The following is a 20,914-nucleotide window of genomic DNA, read 5'->3' on the forward strand; positions in this document are numbered from 1 at the left end:
AAGATATGGTCAAATTTAATTTCTAATCTACTCTAGTAAACCTAAGACCGTACGCTATGTTAAGCGAAAACCGCTCATTTTATTCAACCTTGAACTATGTTAGAGTACGAATTATCAGGTCAGCCATCCAGTTGCCAGGTTAAGCCGAAAATTGTTAGGTATGTGTACAGTACCAGCCCTGAGTTAGGAAGTTAGCATTGAGCACTCCCATGCTTCAGAGAGCATGTTAAACCATTAATTAATTCCATTTTTATGCTCAAAATCATTCTCTTCTATGGGAAGGGAGGCCTGTTGCCAACAGTGTGGCACTGGCACAAGTCCTGAAGTCAGTGGCATGCACTGGGTTTCTTACCAGGGTATGCATACAACAGGAAAATTGCTTAAAACGACAAAAATTCTGCTTATATACGAGTTATATATCAATTTTAGGGTAGGCAGTGCTTTTGCGCATGTATGAAGTGCACGCCACTTCCTGAAGTTAATGTTGACGATATTAATTTAATTCAGTGGTAAGTATGTCTGTTTTTCCGGTACATAATTTTATTCATAATTATTGTTCGACTTCCGACTCGGCTAAAAATTCGGTTAGTAAAAGCTATTCTTATCGTGGACTCACTTAAATTGTGCTCGCTGAATTATTGCCGATGAGTAGTTTGTAATCAGGTTCTTAAAATGGACGCAACGTAAATAACTTGCTTTTGAAAATTACTATTATTATTGTTACATCACATATGTATTTTAGTTACCGGTCCACCAAAAGAGGCTTCTAACGGCGTCGCATCGAGCGGAATAATTCACGAATACACGTTTAACATAGCGTACAGCCGTGAAATAACGTACAATTCGTTACTCATATTATTATATAGACTACTAATATATATTATTATTATTATAATAGTACTGAATTTATCAAAACCTACTCGCTTAAATACCTACGGCTTAAGTTAATATACTATAATCTATACTGCAATTGAAACACTGATAAGGCATTTTACTGTGGATTTTAAAGTCCTTCGTTCTTAAATTATTGTAGTTTAATTAAGGCATGTAATTTAATGTACTGTATTATGCATGCTGGCATGCTATATTAAAGGCGTATTATGATGACAATTTGGTTGCACATACATACTTCAATTGACAGGCTTCATAGACCCATTGCGTGTAGACCGGGTTACTAAATAAACAAAATTGGCACTCATTGGTGCGAAAATGTTTTAAGAGTACCAATGTTATACACGCTGTAAATCCACGTGCTTTTAATTTACTCGCAGTAGGATAAAGATTTTGACGGAATCAATTACCGTGCACACAACGTTATGTTATGGGCAACGTAACGAGAAAGCTACGTCGTAGCCCATGACAGTTCATAAGTATTTGAAGAGATGGCGTTGTTTAATTTGGTGGTCTGTGATATTGTTATGTTTATTATCAATTCTTTTGTAACAATTTAATGTAGAAGAGTAACGCCGGTTTTTAAAAGCAAAAGTATGGATTGAAGTCGGTACTACTAAACCTGTCTGTTACCTTTTGATTTATGTGCATCCGAATTGGCAGCAGTTTCATTACTTATGTACATGTACCTAATGTACATACATCTTATTGCTTTAACTTATAATTGCTTGATGCTACTACGAGGTAATATTTTTTTAATAATATCAATCGCATAATCGTATTTTAATTAACATCTAAATTGACTATAACGATTCGAAGCCGTCTTTACCCATTACCTTTCATTTAACTAAAACGGGGAGAAAAAAGGAAAAAACGAAAAAGAAAAAAAGAAAATGTACTATACATAAAAATTATTGTATTCTATCATCAATAACATAGGGTATAGTTACACAAAATAATAAAATTAAAGGAAAACAAAATTTATACATATCTCTTAACGTAAATATAAAAAAAAACAAATCATACATGCTATCAACACAAAATGTTACTAAAGAGAAAGAAAAACAAAAAAAAAACAGTACTTTACAATTTCCTAGAACAATCGCCTTCGCGTCCCAAACAGCGTCCACGTCATCTTAAGATTAAAATTTGTCATTAAGAATTTGGCGTCAATTTTAGGATTCATTTTTGAGATTAGCGTATAAATATTTCAGTGGTCCGAAGTTTGACGAGTAACGACGCGTGCGAATATATAGTGAGGTAACTTTGCAATACAGAACGCATAGGTCCGCGATACAGGCTGCATTTTTAATCTATATATCTACAATTACTATGTGTATAATATATACTCTAAGAAATTTTATTTTGCTCGTATTGCAGATTACAAAGGACACTTGATCGTATTAAAATCTAAATACCAAAGCCATAAGTTCATTAGCTTAAATAATAATCAATTAAGCAACAAATAATTATAATATGTACCGCGACATTAAAAACTAAGAACTAACAAAAAAAATCAAAGTACATTTGCGAGTTTCCGAACTAGATGCAACAAAAAAATTTTGATTAATTTAAAAATAAATAATAAATCAAATGATACACAACACGTCAAAATTAAAACAAATGGAGCGAAAGTTCACGAGGCTTTTGTAAGGATAAGGGCCAGCGGACACCATCGGATTGATTGTTATAGATTTTAATTTTTATTACTAGAACTGTTGCTGTTGATTTTGATTTCCATTGACAAAATAATCCATTTTAATGATTAGAGAACAACTTCAGTGCTGAGAGGAATGCAACTTGCGATATCTCCCGCGATATCCTAGTGTGCTGGCGCAGCGGGTGTACGCTCAGTAACGTACACAAGGTTATTAACCAGGATAGATATAGTTTATTTGAACTTAGCTAGACCATAAACAAGCAACAGGTTTTACTTGTGAAAAAAAAACATCAGCATGATTGTATAATCCATAGGACGTTGTTACGAACAATGTATTTAACAATGAAAGAAATTTTACGAAATGGATAAGCAACAGTTTATTATATTCTAACGATACGAAATGAACTGGAAATCCTTATGCAATGCGTTTTAAGAATCCTGAGGTGTGCTCTCACACATTTGGGAATTACACGACACTGTGTGCGCTGGCCTTAAATTGACCCCATGAATTTACCACCAATTTTTTAGGTTTAAGTAAACTTCGCATCGTGCTCAGTACAATAAATTAAACAACGTCATAATAAATAACGAATTAAAAATTAAAATATTAAACAATTTGTGCGAATCGTAAGTACCGATGTTGAATGGAACAGAAAATAAAATCAATAACCGCGTAGCATTATTAAGGAGGTTTAAGGGCGCCGTTAATACGGTCGCTTGCTTCGACTGGGACAATGTGTTTTCAGACATATCTATTATTTACCACCAACGTATCTATGTTATAAGTTCTTTTTCTCTATATTCCTTAAGTTATACTTGTATAGCTGTCAAAAACTGCCCACAAACTAACAAACACAGCTAACCAGTTTGGTGAAAACTAGAATTGATAATTTAGAGATATTTTTCCAAACTATTTTTAATCTTATTTAAAATAAAGTTCAAGTAAATATTTAAGTTAACCATCGTGCATTTAAGGTAAATAAATAAGTAAAATTTAAGTTTTACGTTAAATTCATAGGTGCACTAAAATTTAAATTTACCGGATTAATTTGAAAACTAGGGTCTCGGGATGAAAGCCTGTTGTGTGAGAAATTTACTGGTTCTTTTTGACAATATAAAATATGAGTGACTCTTTTTTCTCATAGATATGTTGGTCGCGTTCTATAACTTTCAAACCATGAAATCACTATGGAATTTAATGTGATTTTTATCCCCCGTGACAAGATAACCTTGTAACGTTATTGCAAACGACCCCAGCATAAGCGTGACAACTCGCAATAAATAAAATTGAACAAGGATGGGGACGCCGCCTCGGTAGGTAACTAGCTTACGGTAATATTTATAACGGAATTGTTCGAACTCTCTTTCTACACTAAAATTACTCTAAATCGAACGCTGCAAGCTCCCCTAACACGAACGTTTTGAAAGTGTCGGATTAATTAGTATTCGCATTTACGATTAGCATGCGAAATCTCATCTAGCATTTAGCATATCATCCATTTGGAGGATGCGATCCACAGATCACAGCGTGTGCTTTCCATCACACCCGCAAGATAAATTCATTCAGGTTCTAAAATGCATAATTAGTCATCAGCAAAGTTAACGTGCTACGAGAATTCGCACGCCAATGAAATTAAGGCAAAGTAGCATTAACTGCCGTCACTATTAATTAATACCTTCACATGAATAAATTGTTCAAAAACACATTTTTGTGATAACAATTAAATGCGTCATTAACGTCATCCCTATATCTTAATTAGCATGCTAAGACACGATAATTCGCACGCCGATGAAATTAAGGCAATATAGCATTAATTATACCATCACTATTAAAACATTCACATTAATACATCGTCCAAAAAACATATTTTTGTAACATTATTAATATTTCCCGTGAATACTCGCACTATCACGCCAGGCCTCACCTAACTACACTCACACGATAATTTCTTATTTAATTATTATTAATTTCTTGTCCGCTTACCTATAAATATAGTTTACATTATAAATTAAAATATATAGAATGAAAACTACACATTTCTTATAACATACTATGTACAAGGCATCTCGCTTTTTATAACATTACATGGTTTGTGTTTTGTCCATATTGTTTTGTGTTCGCAAACGAACGCAAACTGCGTTGCCAGCTGCTGTAACAACAGTGCTAAAAATATAGTTCGTATGAAAATAATTGAAAAAAATCGATTAAATAATAATTTTACTAAAGACTGAACACTTTTGCGCCTGAATTAAAAGCTAAAGAAATATATCATTTTTTTTAAATAACATACAATCAAAACTATGATATTGCAGTTAACCCCAATCGGTCATTTCTATTGGCAATCCAAATACTTATTTAAGAACTCCATAGCACTGTTGTCGCGGTTGCCGGCAAAACAAACTATACAACCTTATTATAAACGTCCATACAAAAACCTATCTGGCACTAACATGTATATCATTACAAAATGTATAATATATAATTGTATTTACAATCACAACATAAATTTAATAAACAACCTAGAAGAGAAAGATATATTGGTGTTAATAAATGGATATTGGTTGCGAAATTAATTTCCTGTTAATTTTCATTGAATGATACTATAGACTATACTTTTTAAGCACAATGTCATATATGTGATTTTTGTGCATTCACCCGATCGGGGTGCGGTTTTCAAGATGACGTCATTCAAGTATAAGTAGCTGATAAATCATTCCGATTGTCATTTCTGCGTAACACCATTCTTTATCACACCGTAGTCATTGTTCGCAGAATTCATTATTATCATGATATGGACAGCATATAGTACCATAGTAGCATTTATTGCACATATTTTTATCCAAAAATATATATCGTACGTTTGTTTCTAACCAACAAACAATATCGTATTGCCACAGTTCATATCCACTTAGCTCATCGAAATGGGAATCAATTTATTGTCTTTCCGAAATATTAGCGTCACGGAAATCAAGTTGTCAAATTTAGTCCAAAATTACCAGAAAAACAGATTGATATGTATACCTACAAGAAAAAATTGTTACTACCGTATAGCATATTTTTGCTATTAGTTAAAATTTCTTGATCCATCGAAAGGTTATCGAGCATTTATTAGTCCCTTAGTACCAGACTGCACGCCTCATATGTCAATGGTTAACGATTATGACTGAAAGTTATAGTCAATTATATCTAGAGTTCTTTGTTTTAGAATTGCACTTTCCGTGTAGATTTATAGTTCACGAAAGCTTCCTCTAGGGGCGCTGGCTGTAGTGATATCGTACTAAGGGTGCGAGTTTATGTAATTTACAATCACATGAAATTACCCCTAAACCGATAAGAAGTCTAATAAACTAATCTATCCCAAATCTACGCGTTCCGTTAAAGCGATAGTTAAGTATAACTGAATATTATTGCGAAGAACAACTACATGATCCCTTTAGTGTATATTACTCGATTGGCCCGCGCGAGAGTGTCGTATATCTGCTTAGAGAGAGCAATACGCACTTTACACAATGCTCCCGGATATTCCCATTAGAAAGATAAAACAAACAAAAACACTTAAGATATGATTATTCTATCACTTATTATATTGAGCCCCTAGTGCAGAATGCAAATTAAAAACGTGAGAATGGAGTTACGTATATCTGTCTTAGTTCTGTCTAGTGTCTCTTGAACTGAGATATCAAATGAACGAGTTACGCGGTCCCCCAACGAATACTGTAGTAATCGTACCAAGTATATTTTACAGAAAAATAATTAAAATAAAGTTTCATGATGATATGCCACTGACTATTAAATTTAAACTTTTGCAAATATAAATAAATATACTTCGACACTAAAAACATCGCCATCTAGCCCCAAAGTAATAAAATGAATTACTGGAAATTACTTTACATATTTTTAATTCGGAATAGTAAAATATCCTGCGATCGATGATTTTACTGTCGGGGACGGTGATACTGACAGATGCCCATACTGACAAATTTACGTATTACCAATCTCACATAAGTTAAATTGAATCTACCCGGGGTCTCTGGAGTCGACTCTCGCGCTCGTCGCTTGGCGACTGAATATTTACAATTTTTACAATTTTTTTTGGTCAACATCTTGGGAAGTGAACGAAATGGGAAGACAATTTCGTCATTATTTTTGGCAGTCGGTACTGGTTCGTGCAAAGGTCTATATATCCGAAATATTGTATCGTTTTCCACAATTGTATGTTTATATTTGTTTCATATAATACACGAAAATATAAATACAATACAAAACCAATGTTTAATTAAAAAATAACCAATGATTCGATCTTACAATGGCAACAATCTTTATATTTATTTAAATAATTTAACTAAACAATTGTTGTTGAAACTAACATTTTATGTTTATTGTGATTCAAAGAATTATACGAGTATCTTGATAAAACTCAACAGTTGTATTTTACAATTTAAAGTAAAAACCCATCAATCAGATTCAAAGAAAATAAATTCAAAGATAACAAAAATTTAAATGAATGTGATCGTTTCCAACACGTTCACGACTCGTACTGCATTCTAGTAAGACGGTCTTTAGTTGAACTATTTATTTTCCACTTAATATGGTATTATTTAAACTATACACTATCTGGGATGAGTCTCATTCCGTATAATAGTTTTTTAATAAGTATAATATTATTATTGCGTACAAAAATCTAGCATGAAACTATTACTTGTATAAGTTAACGAATAACCATCCATAATAATTAGTCACAGTAGTTATCTCAGGTACTATGGCCTATACTCGTCATGGGCCTTTATTATATTCGTATCTAAATACATTTATTTTTCATATATTGGTATATGACGTATTTGCGTGACATTACATTATATGGACAGCTCATATTGGCCAATTTTACACTATCACAAATATTTGGAAGTTTCTCGCAGTTATTGCATTTTATGGGCAATGTTACGCCGCTGTGTAAAAGGAGCCCACCAGCCTAGCTGCAGAGTTTGTGGAAGTTTGCGGAACTAACCATGGCGATTAAGCTACAGGGTATATGCATGGTTTATTTTAATAAATAAAACAATATTTTTTTTTGTGAAAAAAGGGCCACGGATTTTTTTATACCCGCGGAATAAAATGGCAGAATTACAAATTAAACTCCGCCATTTAACGTGATCGCTGACATACATCAGAATCTAACTCGGTCCTGATTGGCTGGCAACAACCAGTTCTTAACGTTTCGTTTATTATATATGACCAATAAACGTGTGCTTTTTAAATTATTTGTACTTTTTATTATTATTTATAAGTTGAAAAAACGGATGGTTTCCTGCAAAGAAAGATATAACTTTTCTTTTTACCTAAATTAATTTAATTCATCAAGCATATACCCTAGAAGTTGCGTCTAGGCACACTATGCCTCAGACAAATGTTACCGACCGTTCCCGTAGAAATTTCAAGACCAAATATAATATATACTGAGACTGAACATAATAAAAAAACAAGTCGACTACTTTTCAAGCTTGGCGAGCATTTACCCACGGAACCCGATTTTTTTTATATACAGATTGTCACATACATTCTCAAACGCAAAGAGCTCTGCCCCTAGGCTGGGTCAACTGTAGATACTATTAATTACTTGTATATAACACACACCAATAATGATAATTAATACTAATAATAACTGCAATTATCAACTTCAAAAATAGAATTATATTACAAAGCATTATTTATTGTATTACAGCAAAATGTGGTATATATCACATCACATCAAACTTGAAACCAATTAAAACTAAATACACGTATTAAAAACTGTATACTTGAAACGTTGCGAGTGCCATCATACTTTAGTTTGTATTTGTCCTTAACTATAATATATATAATAATAATATTTAATATACATATATTGTAAAGCGATATTGTTTGTCCTTTCCGGTCGTCCGACGTCCTTCGTAAGGGTCTATTCAAATATATCACGACAAAGCTTTTTCAGTGTCGAAAAATAGATAATATTGACAGAGCGTGTGTCTATTAAGATCTGTTTCATGTGTTACGGAAGATTTTGAACGACATACACATGTGTTGAAATATTGTATTTCCGACCCTGATATATGTGAATAGTCTATTTTTGTTACCCATAATGTAGAGTAGCCGTCATTTTGTTTATGATATTAAAAAAATACTAAAAAGCTTCCTATTTTTTTGTATTATACTTGAACGCATTTAAACTGCGAGACTATATTGATATATGTTAATCGTAATATGTAGTCGTCGTCGGACATCGATCTTTAGAGCTACATGCCCCGCCCATTGACTCTTCAGCTCTGGAACTCTTCCGAGCTTTATTGTCTCCGTTTCTTCTACGGATCTCTTTATTTATGATTGGATCACGTAGTGAAATTCCGAGCAGAGCGATCTCCGATGCCAGCTCAGTGACTCTAAGACTTTTTGAGGTTTACGCCATACTGATGATTAGCATGATTCTACGCTTAGTTAAAAATAATAACGATTTATTGTGTGTTTGATCAAAAGGACACTAAAATATCACAATAATTATCTAAAAATTATATAATTAGCACATCATTATTAAAATTAGCAAAAACTTGTATAAAATTTATTCTCAGTAATATAAATACACAAAAATCTGTAAAATTTCAGGATCAAATGTCACAGTCAAATTTTATTATTGCTTTTTACTCGAATTTAATACATCTAGTGAAAATATAATTCAATAAATAGAAGCCGTTATTTGTACTTTTTTAAGTTAAGAGCTTTCGTTTTGAGCCCAGGCCTCATTAGGTCTAGTTCAAAAGGTGTTGGGTGCTCTTATTTACGATGATTTCTGTCCGGTTAAAGGTCGCTGCTAACTTACACTGCACCGTTTGAACATAGCATATTGCTTACGCACGGCCTTGAGAACATCGCAATGCTTATGTTCATGTTTACGTTGTTCCTCATTAAAATATTATTTACTATGTTAGTTTTTAACTAGACTAACATGACAGAGAGGACATAGAGTTGACATAAATTTGTAATTTAGTATGCACAGCCAACCGTCAGAATGCATTTTTAAAATTATAATTCATTATTAAACACAATCGAAGCAAAGACACAACAAAATTCCTCGTGAAAATGAATATAAAAAATGATTGCGATTCAATTCGGTACATTCGAAAGCTGCAATTTTAGTACCAGATTGTAAGATCCTCAGTGGCTGACAACAAAGTTGTTGACATATTTGGTCACAATGCATTAAAACCATCTTTGCAATTTGAAGTATAATTATTCGCGTTAGTTGATTCGGCTCATGGGCAAATCATACTATAGTATTTATTAGCTGAAATATTCGTTATCTTTTTGTTCAATCTTAAGTATCTACTGTGAATTTAACGATGTGGCTGGCATGTCCTCGAAAATAAAAGTCCCTAAAAAAAAAAGAAAGATAAAAAAGTATAATTTGAACTTTTGTTGGTTGAATTATGTAAATTTTAATTGTTATGTAAAATAATGATCTTTAAATGAGTCCCTGACATAAAACTACGCGAATATTTAACATCAAGCTAAATAATTGATATATTAATATAACAACAGTGTTTCTTTTGTGAACTCGGAACACAAACACAATCCCGTAGATTTGAAGCTTTGTAAATAACGAGGCAAAATAGTTGTTTAGCGGCGGAGAACGCTTGTATCACGCCGCGTTTCCTTTCCCTTATTTTCGAGATAACGTCCAATGCTTGCATGTGCATGTGTAAGTCAGCAACTACCATTGTAAATATATTATAATTGTAGTACTTAATGTACATAATAATATTACTACGATAGTATTAATACGATTTGGTAAGTTAAGGCATATCATTTAAGTAAGTTTATAAGTTTTAAGGCATATTATTCGCAGTTTCTGTAATCTCGTGAACTATTGATATCACCTATTTGTATTATGCTTGGGATCATACATCCAAAATACAGACGGAACTTTTGTATAAATTTAACACAAATATCGGTTCATAGAAAAGTAGAATTAAAATGTTCTCTGTGAGTATATTATAATAAACCGTTAAAATATAGAATAATTTTTAAAATTACTAAAGGATAAAAATTATTTATTACTTAAACATTCACCAATCAAGTAGAAGAATAAAATATATCTATTTTCGAAACTAAATTATCAAACATAAGAATAATGAAAAAAATTATGATTGTGTATTTGAAATAAGGATTAGTCGAAATGAAGGTGCTCTAAATTTAAAATCTTAGGCTAAATTAGTCCGATTTTTAAAAAAGATGAAATAATCAAATCCTATGGTATTTAATATAATATATGCAATTTCGTGGGAGTATGAGTTTTCTACTTTTATTAAAAGTAGTCAGTAGAGTAATTGCTGAATATATTGGACTTGGTCTAATCTATCTAGCTGTCTTGGTCCTATATTTCACATTATGATTTGTATGAAATATTTATTCAGCAATTTACAGTACTTGATGTATATACTTATACGTATTTAAAGGACTTCCGTATCATAAGCTGTTCGAGTATTTTGATGTAAAATCTTTCCTGTAACTGTACAGTACATGCGCATACCGTTGACTTAATAAATACGTACAAATTCGTTCTAATCTCATTTTGTTTCAGGGGACGCAAATCAACGCGTGTATTATTTGTCATTTCCATAACCTTACACAAGTTATAATACGATGATTAATTATCTTAGCATCTCTCAAACGGGTGCGAAATTACGATCTGAAGATTTCTTAGTAACACCAATCGTCGAAAACCCTAAACGGAATTCCTTCCGGTAAATTCAGGAGAACAGTTGCGAAATGAGTATGCGTTCTCAAAATTTCATTAAGTAATTACGAAAATTCAATCGAACTTCACACCTATTTCATAGAAGCGTTTACTTTTGCACTTTCATATATATCAACTCTTCGTAAACGATTAAATTATTAAAGATGGAATAATTTCGCCCATTACGCATATTTTGAAGAAGAGTTAAGCCAGTCAAGAACAAGTTTGGACAGACCTAATCATCTATCGTAATTTGATCTGACTTGATTGTTGCGTACAGACGGTGATGCGTGCGTCTCAGAATTTAAATAACGCATGCGAGATGTTTTGTAAGGTGACGGTGAATATGAAAGTGCAATAGTATTATCATCCAACATACAATCAAATCGTCATTCCACTGCCAGTAAATTTGAATCATTCGTCAGAAACGTCACTTTCCGTGTCACTGTTTATACAAAGTACGTATTATCTCACGCGTGCGTAAAAGCGTTTATTGCGTTCGTTGGGACGACCGCTAGGCCCTCGGTCACTCTCGCGGCGCGTTCTTCAGGAGGGAGATCGCGTGCCGCACGTACTGAACAAGATGGCGGAACGTGGAGAACAGCGTAAGTGGTCCGCACTTGCGGTCCACTGCGATGAACAGATCTAGAAAAAGAAAAGGATCACGTAATTGTAATAGCGGCTAAATATAAATAAATTTTGTTCGGCCGACATAGATCGCGCATCCTGGACATAGACAGATCTTGTTCAAGCTTCGGAAGTATGAAAAACGTAGAAGTAGATTTCCTCTCCGTACAGTCAAGCTACTCGTGGCGGGCGACTTCCTACGACTAGTTTGTTGTTGTCTGTCCACTTAATGGGGACATCTGCGGCGTTTGCCTTAGTTGAATCATAATTCAGTACCTTGGCACCCCAATGTGCGTAAGTACAATGTTATATGTAAGCTGTTACTTGCGCAAAGACAGTTTGAGTTGAAGCTATTAACCATAAGTAGTATATATTGCTAACGGATAGCGTAGCTTTTTATTAGTGTTTTTATTTGTTCCTTAGTTCCCGCTAGATAAAAAAAAAACCTTTATACTATTAGAAGAAAAAAGACAAACAGAAAAATAATTATCGCTCACCCTGGTTCGCTCGCAGTCGACATAAGCAATCCGCTTGCTCCCATAAATCGTGCGCAACATACAGGAACGTGTAGTACTTGGTGAGCTGTAACAGCGCGTTGTGCGCGTGCGCAGGTACTGCGTGCGTGATGCTGCAGTACGGCGGACCGTTGTAGTTGGGGGGCGCGGCACCCGGTGCTGCGTGGGGCAGGGAGCAGTAGCCGGACGATCCAGATCCGGAGCCCGAGCCGACGGAGCCAGCTGGGGATGGTGATGGTGACATGGGGGACGCTGATCTGGCCGAAGACGCAGCCGCTGGAGCGCCGGGTATTGCTTCCGCGCATGCCGGCTGAAATATAAATGGTCAATGTTAAAGACGTCCCGCAGTTTCTCCACTTTATTCTTTTGATATTTGTTTGGCTTTTAAAACCCTGGAAATGGGAAGGTTATTTTAAATTAATCGATATTTATATCAGTATAAATAAATTAAGTAATGATTATGATCTCACCAAAACGGTCATCTTAAGTTTTTATTTAATTACAATAAAAGAAATACACACCTTTTGTTGGTATTCCTGCACAATCTTGTTGTACTCTTTTACCTCCCGATTGTACATTTTGAACATCCGCAGATATAAGAGAGCTTGTACTCGAAGGCTGTAATAAAATTATTCTGTTACAACATGAGACACGGCTTGGCGTATGCTTGGCTTGATAGTTCAAGGTATTTTGTGAAGGCTTTCTATAGATATATAGTAATAATTGTCTAAAGTATATTGAGAAAATATTCATACCTCAGAATATCCAGCTTGCTGAAGGTTGAATGAGGAGACGCTCGGAATCGCTGCGGCATCGAGTGTATAGATTTGATGTACTCGATAGTCTCGCGGTATATTGTGAAGGCTTTCTTGGTATCGAGCTCTAGTTCCAACACTCGTCCCGTCAGCACAAAGCAGAGAACCGACTCCAGGTATAGCATCACGCGAGCTAGGGGCTCCTGCTCTCTTTCCGCTGCCGTGCGTAGGCGTTTGGCTTCAGTGAGGTAGTATCTAAGTAAGAAGTTATTGATTGACTAAAAGGGAAAGATGAAGTTATTTTAGTTATGAAGTACTTTATTAAAGCCTTTCTAGTCTACCGGACTTAGTAACTCGGTGAATAATGCTAAGTAGGTAGCGTTAGCTTTAGCTTTATATTATGATGTAGCTTCGATTAGAGATCTTTAGGTTTGGTTTTTTGGACATGATGAAATTTGGCGCACCAACATCCTGCATTCTGTGGGCTTTCTAACATCGCCTAAAACGGTATTATATCAAATTGAAAGACGGATATGTAAAACCTCGAAGTCACGAGCGTCAACAATATGAAAATAATAATCTTTTGAGCGATGCTAATACGCCCCCAGAAGACAGAAGTAAGTTACTTTACTCGGTTCCAGTAACTGTCATGAGAAAGGTTTCTTGCACGTGGCTCGCAGAGCACGTCAAGCCGTCGTTCCCGGTTATAATACCTTAATGCCTTCCCGCATTGGAACAGAGTGGAAGCATCTCTTTATCCTCAGAATTTTACCCAGAAATTGTCTTGAATTGATATGTAATAATGCTATTCAAGTTTGTTTTTACTTGTGGTCTCGCTCCTCGTCTGACAGCGCATCGGCCGGCAGTCGCTCGAAGTAGGAGTAGTAGATGGGCGTGCGTCCCCCGCGCCGCTCCAGCGCTGCGAGAGCAGATCCAGCACTCTCCAGAGACTGAGGATCATAGCCAGTGGTCAGAACGGCTCCTTCCAGCTCCAGCTTATGTAAGAATATGTACGACGCACTTTTAATGCAAGGTTAACCTTTGGAGCGACAAAGCAGCAGAATTGGTAAAAAGCTTCGGAGTATCACATCATTTATAAATGGGGAGTTTTCTGCCTCCCTGGTTAAGTCTTGAAAGAATTAAGTAAATCCGCTATCCGACTAATAATAAATAAGGGAAGCAATCTTACAGCTTTAATTTAATTATATTAGACATTCGTAATATCGTTCATATTGAAATAGGCTCATAAGCACAATCTCTGACGTCAAAGCTGACATTATTTGTATGAAGAAGGAAGCTGTGTCAATGTTGATGTCACATGTTATATTTTGTGCGTAGTGACGATAGACAATTCAAGGCCTATGTAAAATACTTACGTGATCGGTAGGTGGTGTAGGCGGGGTAGGGGGCGGTGGCTTTGCCCTCCTAGGGGGCCGCTGCAATGCACGCAGCGTGTCAGGACGCAGGCGGGACAACGGGATGCGTACTGTATACGATGCGCGCCCGCGGGACACACGCTCGCCTCCTACATAAGAAAAACCCAAATCAAATATAAAGTGGCTTCAACTTTGTACCTACATACTTTATTTACTTTACTAGTTAATAGGACCATACTCCTTTAACGACATGACATTATTTGTGAATTTAAGAAAGAGCAATGACATAAAATATACTAAAAAAATATCTCACCATTAGATAAGGTAGCCACGAATCCGACATCAGCCTCAGCCCGGATATATCGTTCTGGCGCGATCCGTTCGACCCTCTCCAAAGGTAACTTGTCCCCAGGTAACCGATCTATTGATAACTTGTCACTTGACAACCGCTCATGTCCAATTTTATCACTCGTTAATCGCTCGTGGCCGAGTTTGTCAGTCAATAATCGTTCGTGACCAACTTTGTCACTTGATAACCGATCGTGGCCAATCTTGTCATTTGATAACCGATCGTGGGCGATCTTGTCATTTGATATCCGATCGTGGCCGATCTTGTCACTCGATAACCGCTCGTGAGAGAGTTTCTCTATAGATAGCCGGTCGTGAGAGAGTTTGTCACTCGACAACCGTTCGTGTGAAAGTTTATCATTTGACGAGCGATCGTGTGATATCTTTTCCCCCGACAACCGATCGTGTGACAATTTACTATCACTTGATAATCGTTCATGTGACAATTTATCGCTCGATAGTCTTTCGAACTTCTCACTTGGTATGCGCTCGATCGGTATCCGTTCGATGGAAAGTTTATCGTTTTGTATCCGTTCTAACATTTTTTCTCCTGATAACCGGTCGCTAGATTTTCTTTCCGAAGATGATAGCGAAGACCGATCTGACGACCGATCCGATAGTCTGTCCGATGACAATCGATCGTTCGACAGTCTGTCATGTAACCGGTCGGTCGACAGTCGGTCGGGCGGTAATCGGTCGCTCGATTGTCTGTCCGGAAAACGATCCGTTCGGTCTGGTATCCTGTCATTTGGGGTTCTTTCAGTGGGTCTGTCGGGTATTCTGTCTGCAGAGCGGCGATGGTCCGGCCTTTCGATGGAGACTCTTTCCTGTATTCTCTCGTTAGCCATTCGTTCTGCCTCTCGTTTCCTCGTGAGCGTTTCCGGTTCCTGTGGAGGCGAAACCCGGGCGATTGCTTCTTCGTTCCTTCTTTCAACAGAACGATCTCTGACCCTTCGATCGTCATCGTCCATTCCTGATTCTGGAGCAGTCGCTTCGATTATTGTAACTTGGCCTTTGCCTTTTCCTCCTTTTCCTTTGCCGCCTTTACCGCCTTTCCCACCGCATTCATCCTTAAGTCTTTGAGTAAATACCTGAAAAAAGAATAATGAGTTATAGAACACTTAGAAGTATTGTTCAATGTATTTTGTCATCCTGGAGGACACTCCTTCCAGTGATTTGCCCACAACATACACTATCTCTATACTTTTCCTAGAACTCCTCAAATTTAAGGGTCTAAGATAAATAAATCAAGAATAATTAGAGCTACAGAACAGAAATCTTACCTTGCGGAAGATGTGTGTCTTGGTGCCCTGTAAAGGATTGTGTTGTGGGGGCTCGGGCTCAGGCTCACTGTCGGGCGCAGGAGAGGGGGGCCTCGTCTTAGGGGGTCTGCCCCGTTTCTTCTTGGGGGGTCTTTCTTCTGGAGTTCTAGTTTTGGGGGGTCTGCCGCGCTTAACGCCCGTGCTTTGGGAGCTGTTTGGGATTGTTGCAGTTACGGAAGGCGAAGGCTGAGTTCGAACCTGTGTCAGAAGGATAGATACATGACGTTAGGGTGTTTCTATTAAATATTACTTCTTGATCAAATAGTGTCCTTATTGTGCACCCAATTTATTAATTTATAATCATGTACGCTCATGAATGTAAAGTACCTAGTGTAAAAATTCTAAGAAAATCCACAGACTACTTTTTTTAATATTTACATAATATTATATAGAAGCCATGAATGTTTATTCTAGGTACCCTCACTTATTACAACAATGGCTATCTCAAAACTGCAAACTCAAGAAGTCTCTATTTTGAGACAGGTATCTAATTTGACACCACCTTATTGATACCTAGAAACGATATTTTGCTTGGTGTTCAATAATAATTTCATGTAAACACACATAGTAAAAATACATCGTTATTCTTTTTCACCAACATATGATATGGGTTAAAACGATACGATAGTCTATTTAAACGTTAAATCTCATAAGGTGGTACTAGGAGAATACTTTAAACGAAATAATCTACGTGACTCATTACTTTTAACTATTGAATTTTGATTGGCTGAATGACTATTATCTTATTACATTTACGTTAGGGTTCAGTTAGCTGTAGGTTTTATTTCTTAAAATTAATCGAGTTCTGAAATTTTATTCATATTCTATGGGATACGGCGTTATGTATGTACAACTTACAAGTAAGGCGATTGAAACTTTACTCGTACCAGACAAAATTCAAGTCTGAAAGCTACTTTGAGTTTACTTTTTTTACAAAATTTATCACAATGTGGCAAACTATACTTACATTTTCTTTTATTGTCAAATTAAAGCCGTGTTGCAAACAAGTAAAGCTGTTCACTCACCGGGGCCGGTCTGGGGGCCTCTTCATCGCTGGAGGCCGCGGACATGACGCGGTTTGCTTGCGTCCGACGCCGTCTCGCGCCCGGTGACGGTGATGAAGCCTCTGAGTCCGACAACTCGGAAATTGGACTCTGTAAAAGAATAACATGCTGATACAAACAACTGCCTCGTTCGTCAATTGCATTATTCTATAATATTTTTGACAATAAATCACGATATTCGATTCGGTTCTTGAACAAAAAACTTACTACATTTCTGTCATCGTTGTGAATAATCATTTTAGTCATTAAAGTCCATTAATCCATAGTAGAATGGGTGTTCACGGTAAAAATATAGGTAATATAGGACCTTGGCTCTTGATAAACGCTTAAAACGCATAATTAATATATAGTTTTTGTATCGTTCAAGTACACGTTTTGTTAAAGCGTAACGTGTACTTGAAGTTGAACGATACCGATTATTTAAAAAAGTTGGTATGCGAGTATGTAGTTAAGGGGGGTTTTAGCAAATATGAGTCAAATAATACAATCAGTCATAGTTTAAGAATGATAGTGTATTCGCTATCAAACGGAAAAACAATGATGATAGTGAAAACGAGTGATAGACTTAAGTAAAAGCCTACGCAACCCCATGGTCATGAACGTCTATTTTGAAGCATCGGATTTAACGGTAAGCTGCAATATCACTGTCAGTTTTACAGCTATTCGGGAAAGAAAAATAACAGATTTGAAGTATGGTAAAATGAGAAATAATTCTTGTACATGCCGTGATTCATACAATTATACGAATAGTCAGTTTAAAAGACCCTACCAAATTTGACAAAGCGGATATATTCCCATGTATAGCACCGACAACTCTCCAGAGCATATCTTTTAGTATGTTATACTTTTGCATTATTTTCGCCTTTTCTCTTGGCTGCAGATCTCTTATATTGTTCTCGAAGTTGATCAAACAATTCCTCAAATTGCACTTCAGTATCGCCAAATCTATCCATTTCTGATGAATAGTTTGTTCACGACGGTGTACTATGTTGTGCATTCTTTTTATGACAAAATGATAGAGATCATCATCCATTTTATTTCCTTTTTCTTAATCAAGATAATCAATCCACTTTAACAAATCAACTTAACTTTGAACGTGTTTAAAACAGAAATATCTAGTATGTCTTGACTGACTGTAATAATTAAAAATGATATTTTAAATGCTATCCAGTCAAAAGTCGAATAACAAATGAATGTTAGGAGTCGGGAGTCAGTTAGCGTCGTTCGGCGAATGCTGAATCAGGGCTCCATGTACGGAGAAGTGTTTATCTCTAGTAACACAACACCTGGGAAAAGGTTCGTTGGCAACTAGAGGTGCTATCGTTGGATATTCTAAATGCTCGCATTCATAAAGCCTGGTTGTGCAAATGCAAATTATTGCTAAAATAATTTTAAAATCTTCTGAATTTGAATGGAATATTGTCCGTTGAGAATAATCCATGAAGACTTAGTATACTTCTTATAATTGTTATTAAATATAAGAAGTTACTACTTCCTAGTTTCCTACTGGATAGCGGATAATGTTCTCAATGGCGGTCACATTCAGTCCAGCCATTTCAAATTCATTATGTAGTAGTATAGGTACAATTGTAGATTAGACTATTATTTACTGTATATAGCAGTTTGATATCAGAATTTGATAACTGAAGATATATATTTTAAGAAGTGCAGAAAATTCAGTCCTTGGATGCAGTAGCTGTGTTAAAACATGAATTATAAACTTACCGGCTTTCCCTTGGCATCTGCAAGAACATTGCTAAGGTCCGCATGGTCCGGGGGCTGCGCTGGCGGCGGAGCGAAGTTCCTCAGGCCCCAGGAGCTCAGGCAGGGGGGCACTGCGGGTTGTGGGTTGGGAGGCGTTGGTGCTGAGGGCGGCGCCGCCCCTGCAGTGGACTCCCCTGATGAAGATTCCGACTCCTCAGAATCAGATGGGGAAGACTCGCTGCCGGAGCTTGGGCTGCCACCGGAACCAATTGGTGAGAGGATGCTGTAAAAAGAAGTGTTATTCCTAGTGACATAATCTTAACAAGCAAATTGAAATTCGCCAAAACAGCTCTTATATGTAAAATGTCGCTTGGCGTTTGCAAGCGTGCCCTCGATAACTTCAAACGACATAAATAACAAAATCAACTTCAGCCATTCAAATTCATGCCAACCATACTCTACCCTGACATTGGAACTTTGGAAGTTATGGATAAAGATTTACGTACTTATTTGGTACAACTCGGAATCCATTTATTACGTAACGTCATGCCTATAACGATGACAGTCATATTTTTTTCCTGTTCTCCATTTATTTAAAAAAAGACCCCGACTTTGCTTTGGAACGCGGACATTTTAGACGATCCCGTGGTATCATGTGGATTTTAAACATGGTTTCTCATGTCAACAGAAATATATAGGTACGGTTGATTGGATGTGCTCAAACTAAAAAAACCAATCAAGTCTGAAATTGCATGGTTAACATGGTAGTTTATAGATAAAACTTATGGTGCCTGGCTACCAACAACTTGCTACCTCGTACACTTCGTTTTAGTTACATGCCACAAACTTTAACTTTTTTATGGTGCAGTATTGGACTCCTAGATTAAAAAAGTTTCCTACCTTATTGACTCAACTTTCGTTACCGTTTACCTACATTTATGTTCATGATGTGGTAAATATATGTACATCTTAGTAAGTAACTTACGCGGTGAAAGCATATTATCTTGCACAATAATGACGACATTTATTATACCTTGATTATGTTTATTTTTATTATCTATATGTTCATATATGTATGATTGAGTATATATTAGTTTATTATTTTATATTTATTTATTATATTTTTCTTATTTGTGCAATTTTGTTTATATATTTGTATTTAGCTATTTGAATGTACGTTAATAATAATTTTACACCACCTGTCCGCTCTCTCTCATCTTGTCCTAATCCAAAGGTTGCCTGGCAGAGATCGCTACTTAGCGATAAGGCCGCCTTTTGTATTCTACTTCTGTCTTTGTATTTCTTTTGTTTTTTTTCATTTTCCTAACTTCATTGTGGTGTACAAATAAAGAGTTAAATAATAATAGTAATAACTTAGTTTACCATTCTACGTATTTATACTTGGAAAGAATTTTATTCTACGTATACGCGGGATTTCTCAAAATCTCCTACAAAACTAGATTATACAGAAATTACTACATTTATCGAAGAGAGTAGATAAATGATTGATCATAGTAGATAAATGTCAAAAATGGTATAGTATTTTTTTGTAAACAACAAATAGTGTGACCACTATAACTCGGATCACGGAACTACGTAAAGCTTCACACCGAACTTTGCAACTTCGTAAAAATGAAAAGAATAAGGGGGTAAACAAATAGGTTAGAAAACCCTCAAAAAACCTTTATTTCATTATTTGGTGGCCCGCATGTATAGTTTGCAGATTTTCATTATTTCAATATATAATTTTTCAGTCAACATGGACATAAACCTTCTCGTCAAATGCGAGAATGTTATGAAGCTTAGCCTAACCACGCTTTTTAAAGTGTTCAAAGGCGGTTTGGCTTCAACGATTATTATCAAATGGAAATGTACATAACCGAGACC

General features: G+C 35.9%; 1 protein-coding gene across 1 annotated transcript in view; it reads right to left on the reverse strand.

Moving 5' to 3' along the window:
- Positions 1-10,741: 10,741 nt before the first annotated feature.
- LOC120624883 (AF4/FMR2 family member lilli-like) overlaps positions 10,742-20,914 on the reverse strand; it is a 69,591-nt gene continuing 59,418 nt past the window's right edge. Inside the window, exons 7-16 of the mRNA XM_039891645.1 lie at positions 19,049-19,310; positions 17,285-17,413; positions 16,221-16,457; positions 14,903-16,028; positions 14,590-14,738; positions 14,039-14,163; positions 13,214-13,468; positions 12,980-13,076; positions 12,441-12,768; positions 10,742-11,961 (exon numbers count right to left, since the gene is read on the reverse strand). Coding sequence (XP_039747579.1) covers positions 11,843-11,961; positions 12,441-12,768; positions 12,980-13,076; positions 13,214-13,468; positions 14,039-14,163; positions 14,590-14,738; positions 14,903-16,028; positions 16,221-16,457; positions 17,285-17,413; positions 19,049-19,310 — 2,827 coding nt within the window. The 3' untranslated portion in view covers positions 10,742-11,842. The remainder of the gene's footprint in view (positions 11,962-12,440; positions 12,769-12,979; positions 13,077-13,213; positions 13,469-14,038; positions 14,164-14,589; positions 14,739-14,902; positions 16,029-16,220; positions 16,458-17,284; positions 17,414-19,048; positions 19,311-20,914) is intronic.

The sequence above is a fragment of the Pararge aegeria genome, chromosome 7 (assembly GCF_905163445.1).
Source record: "Pararge aegeria chromosome 7, ilParAegt1.1, whole genome shotgun sequence".
Classification (NCBI taxonomy): domain Eukaryota; kingdom Metazoa; phylum Arthropoda; class Insecta; order Lepidoptera; family Nymphalidae; genus Pararge; species Pararge aegeria.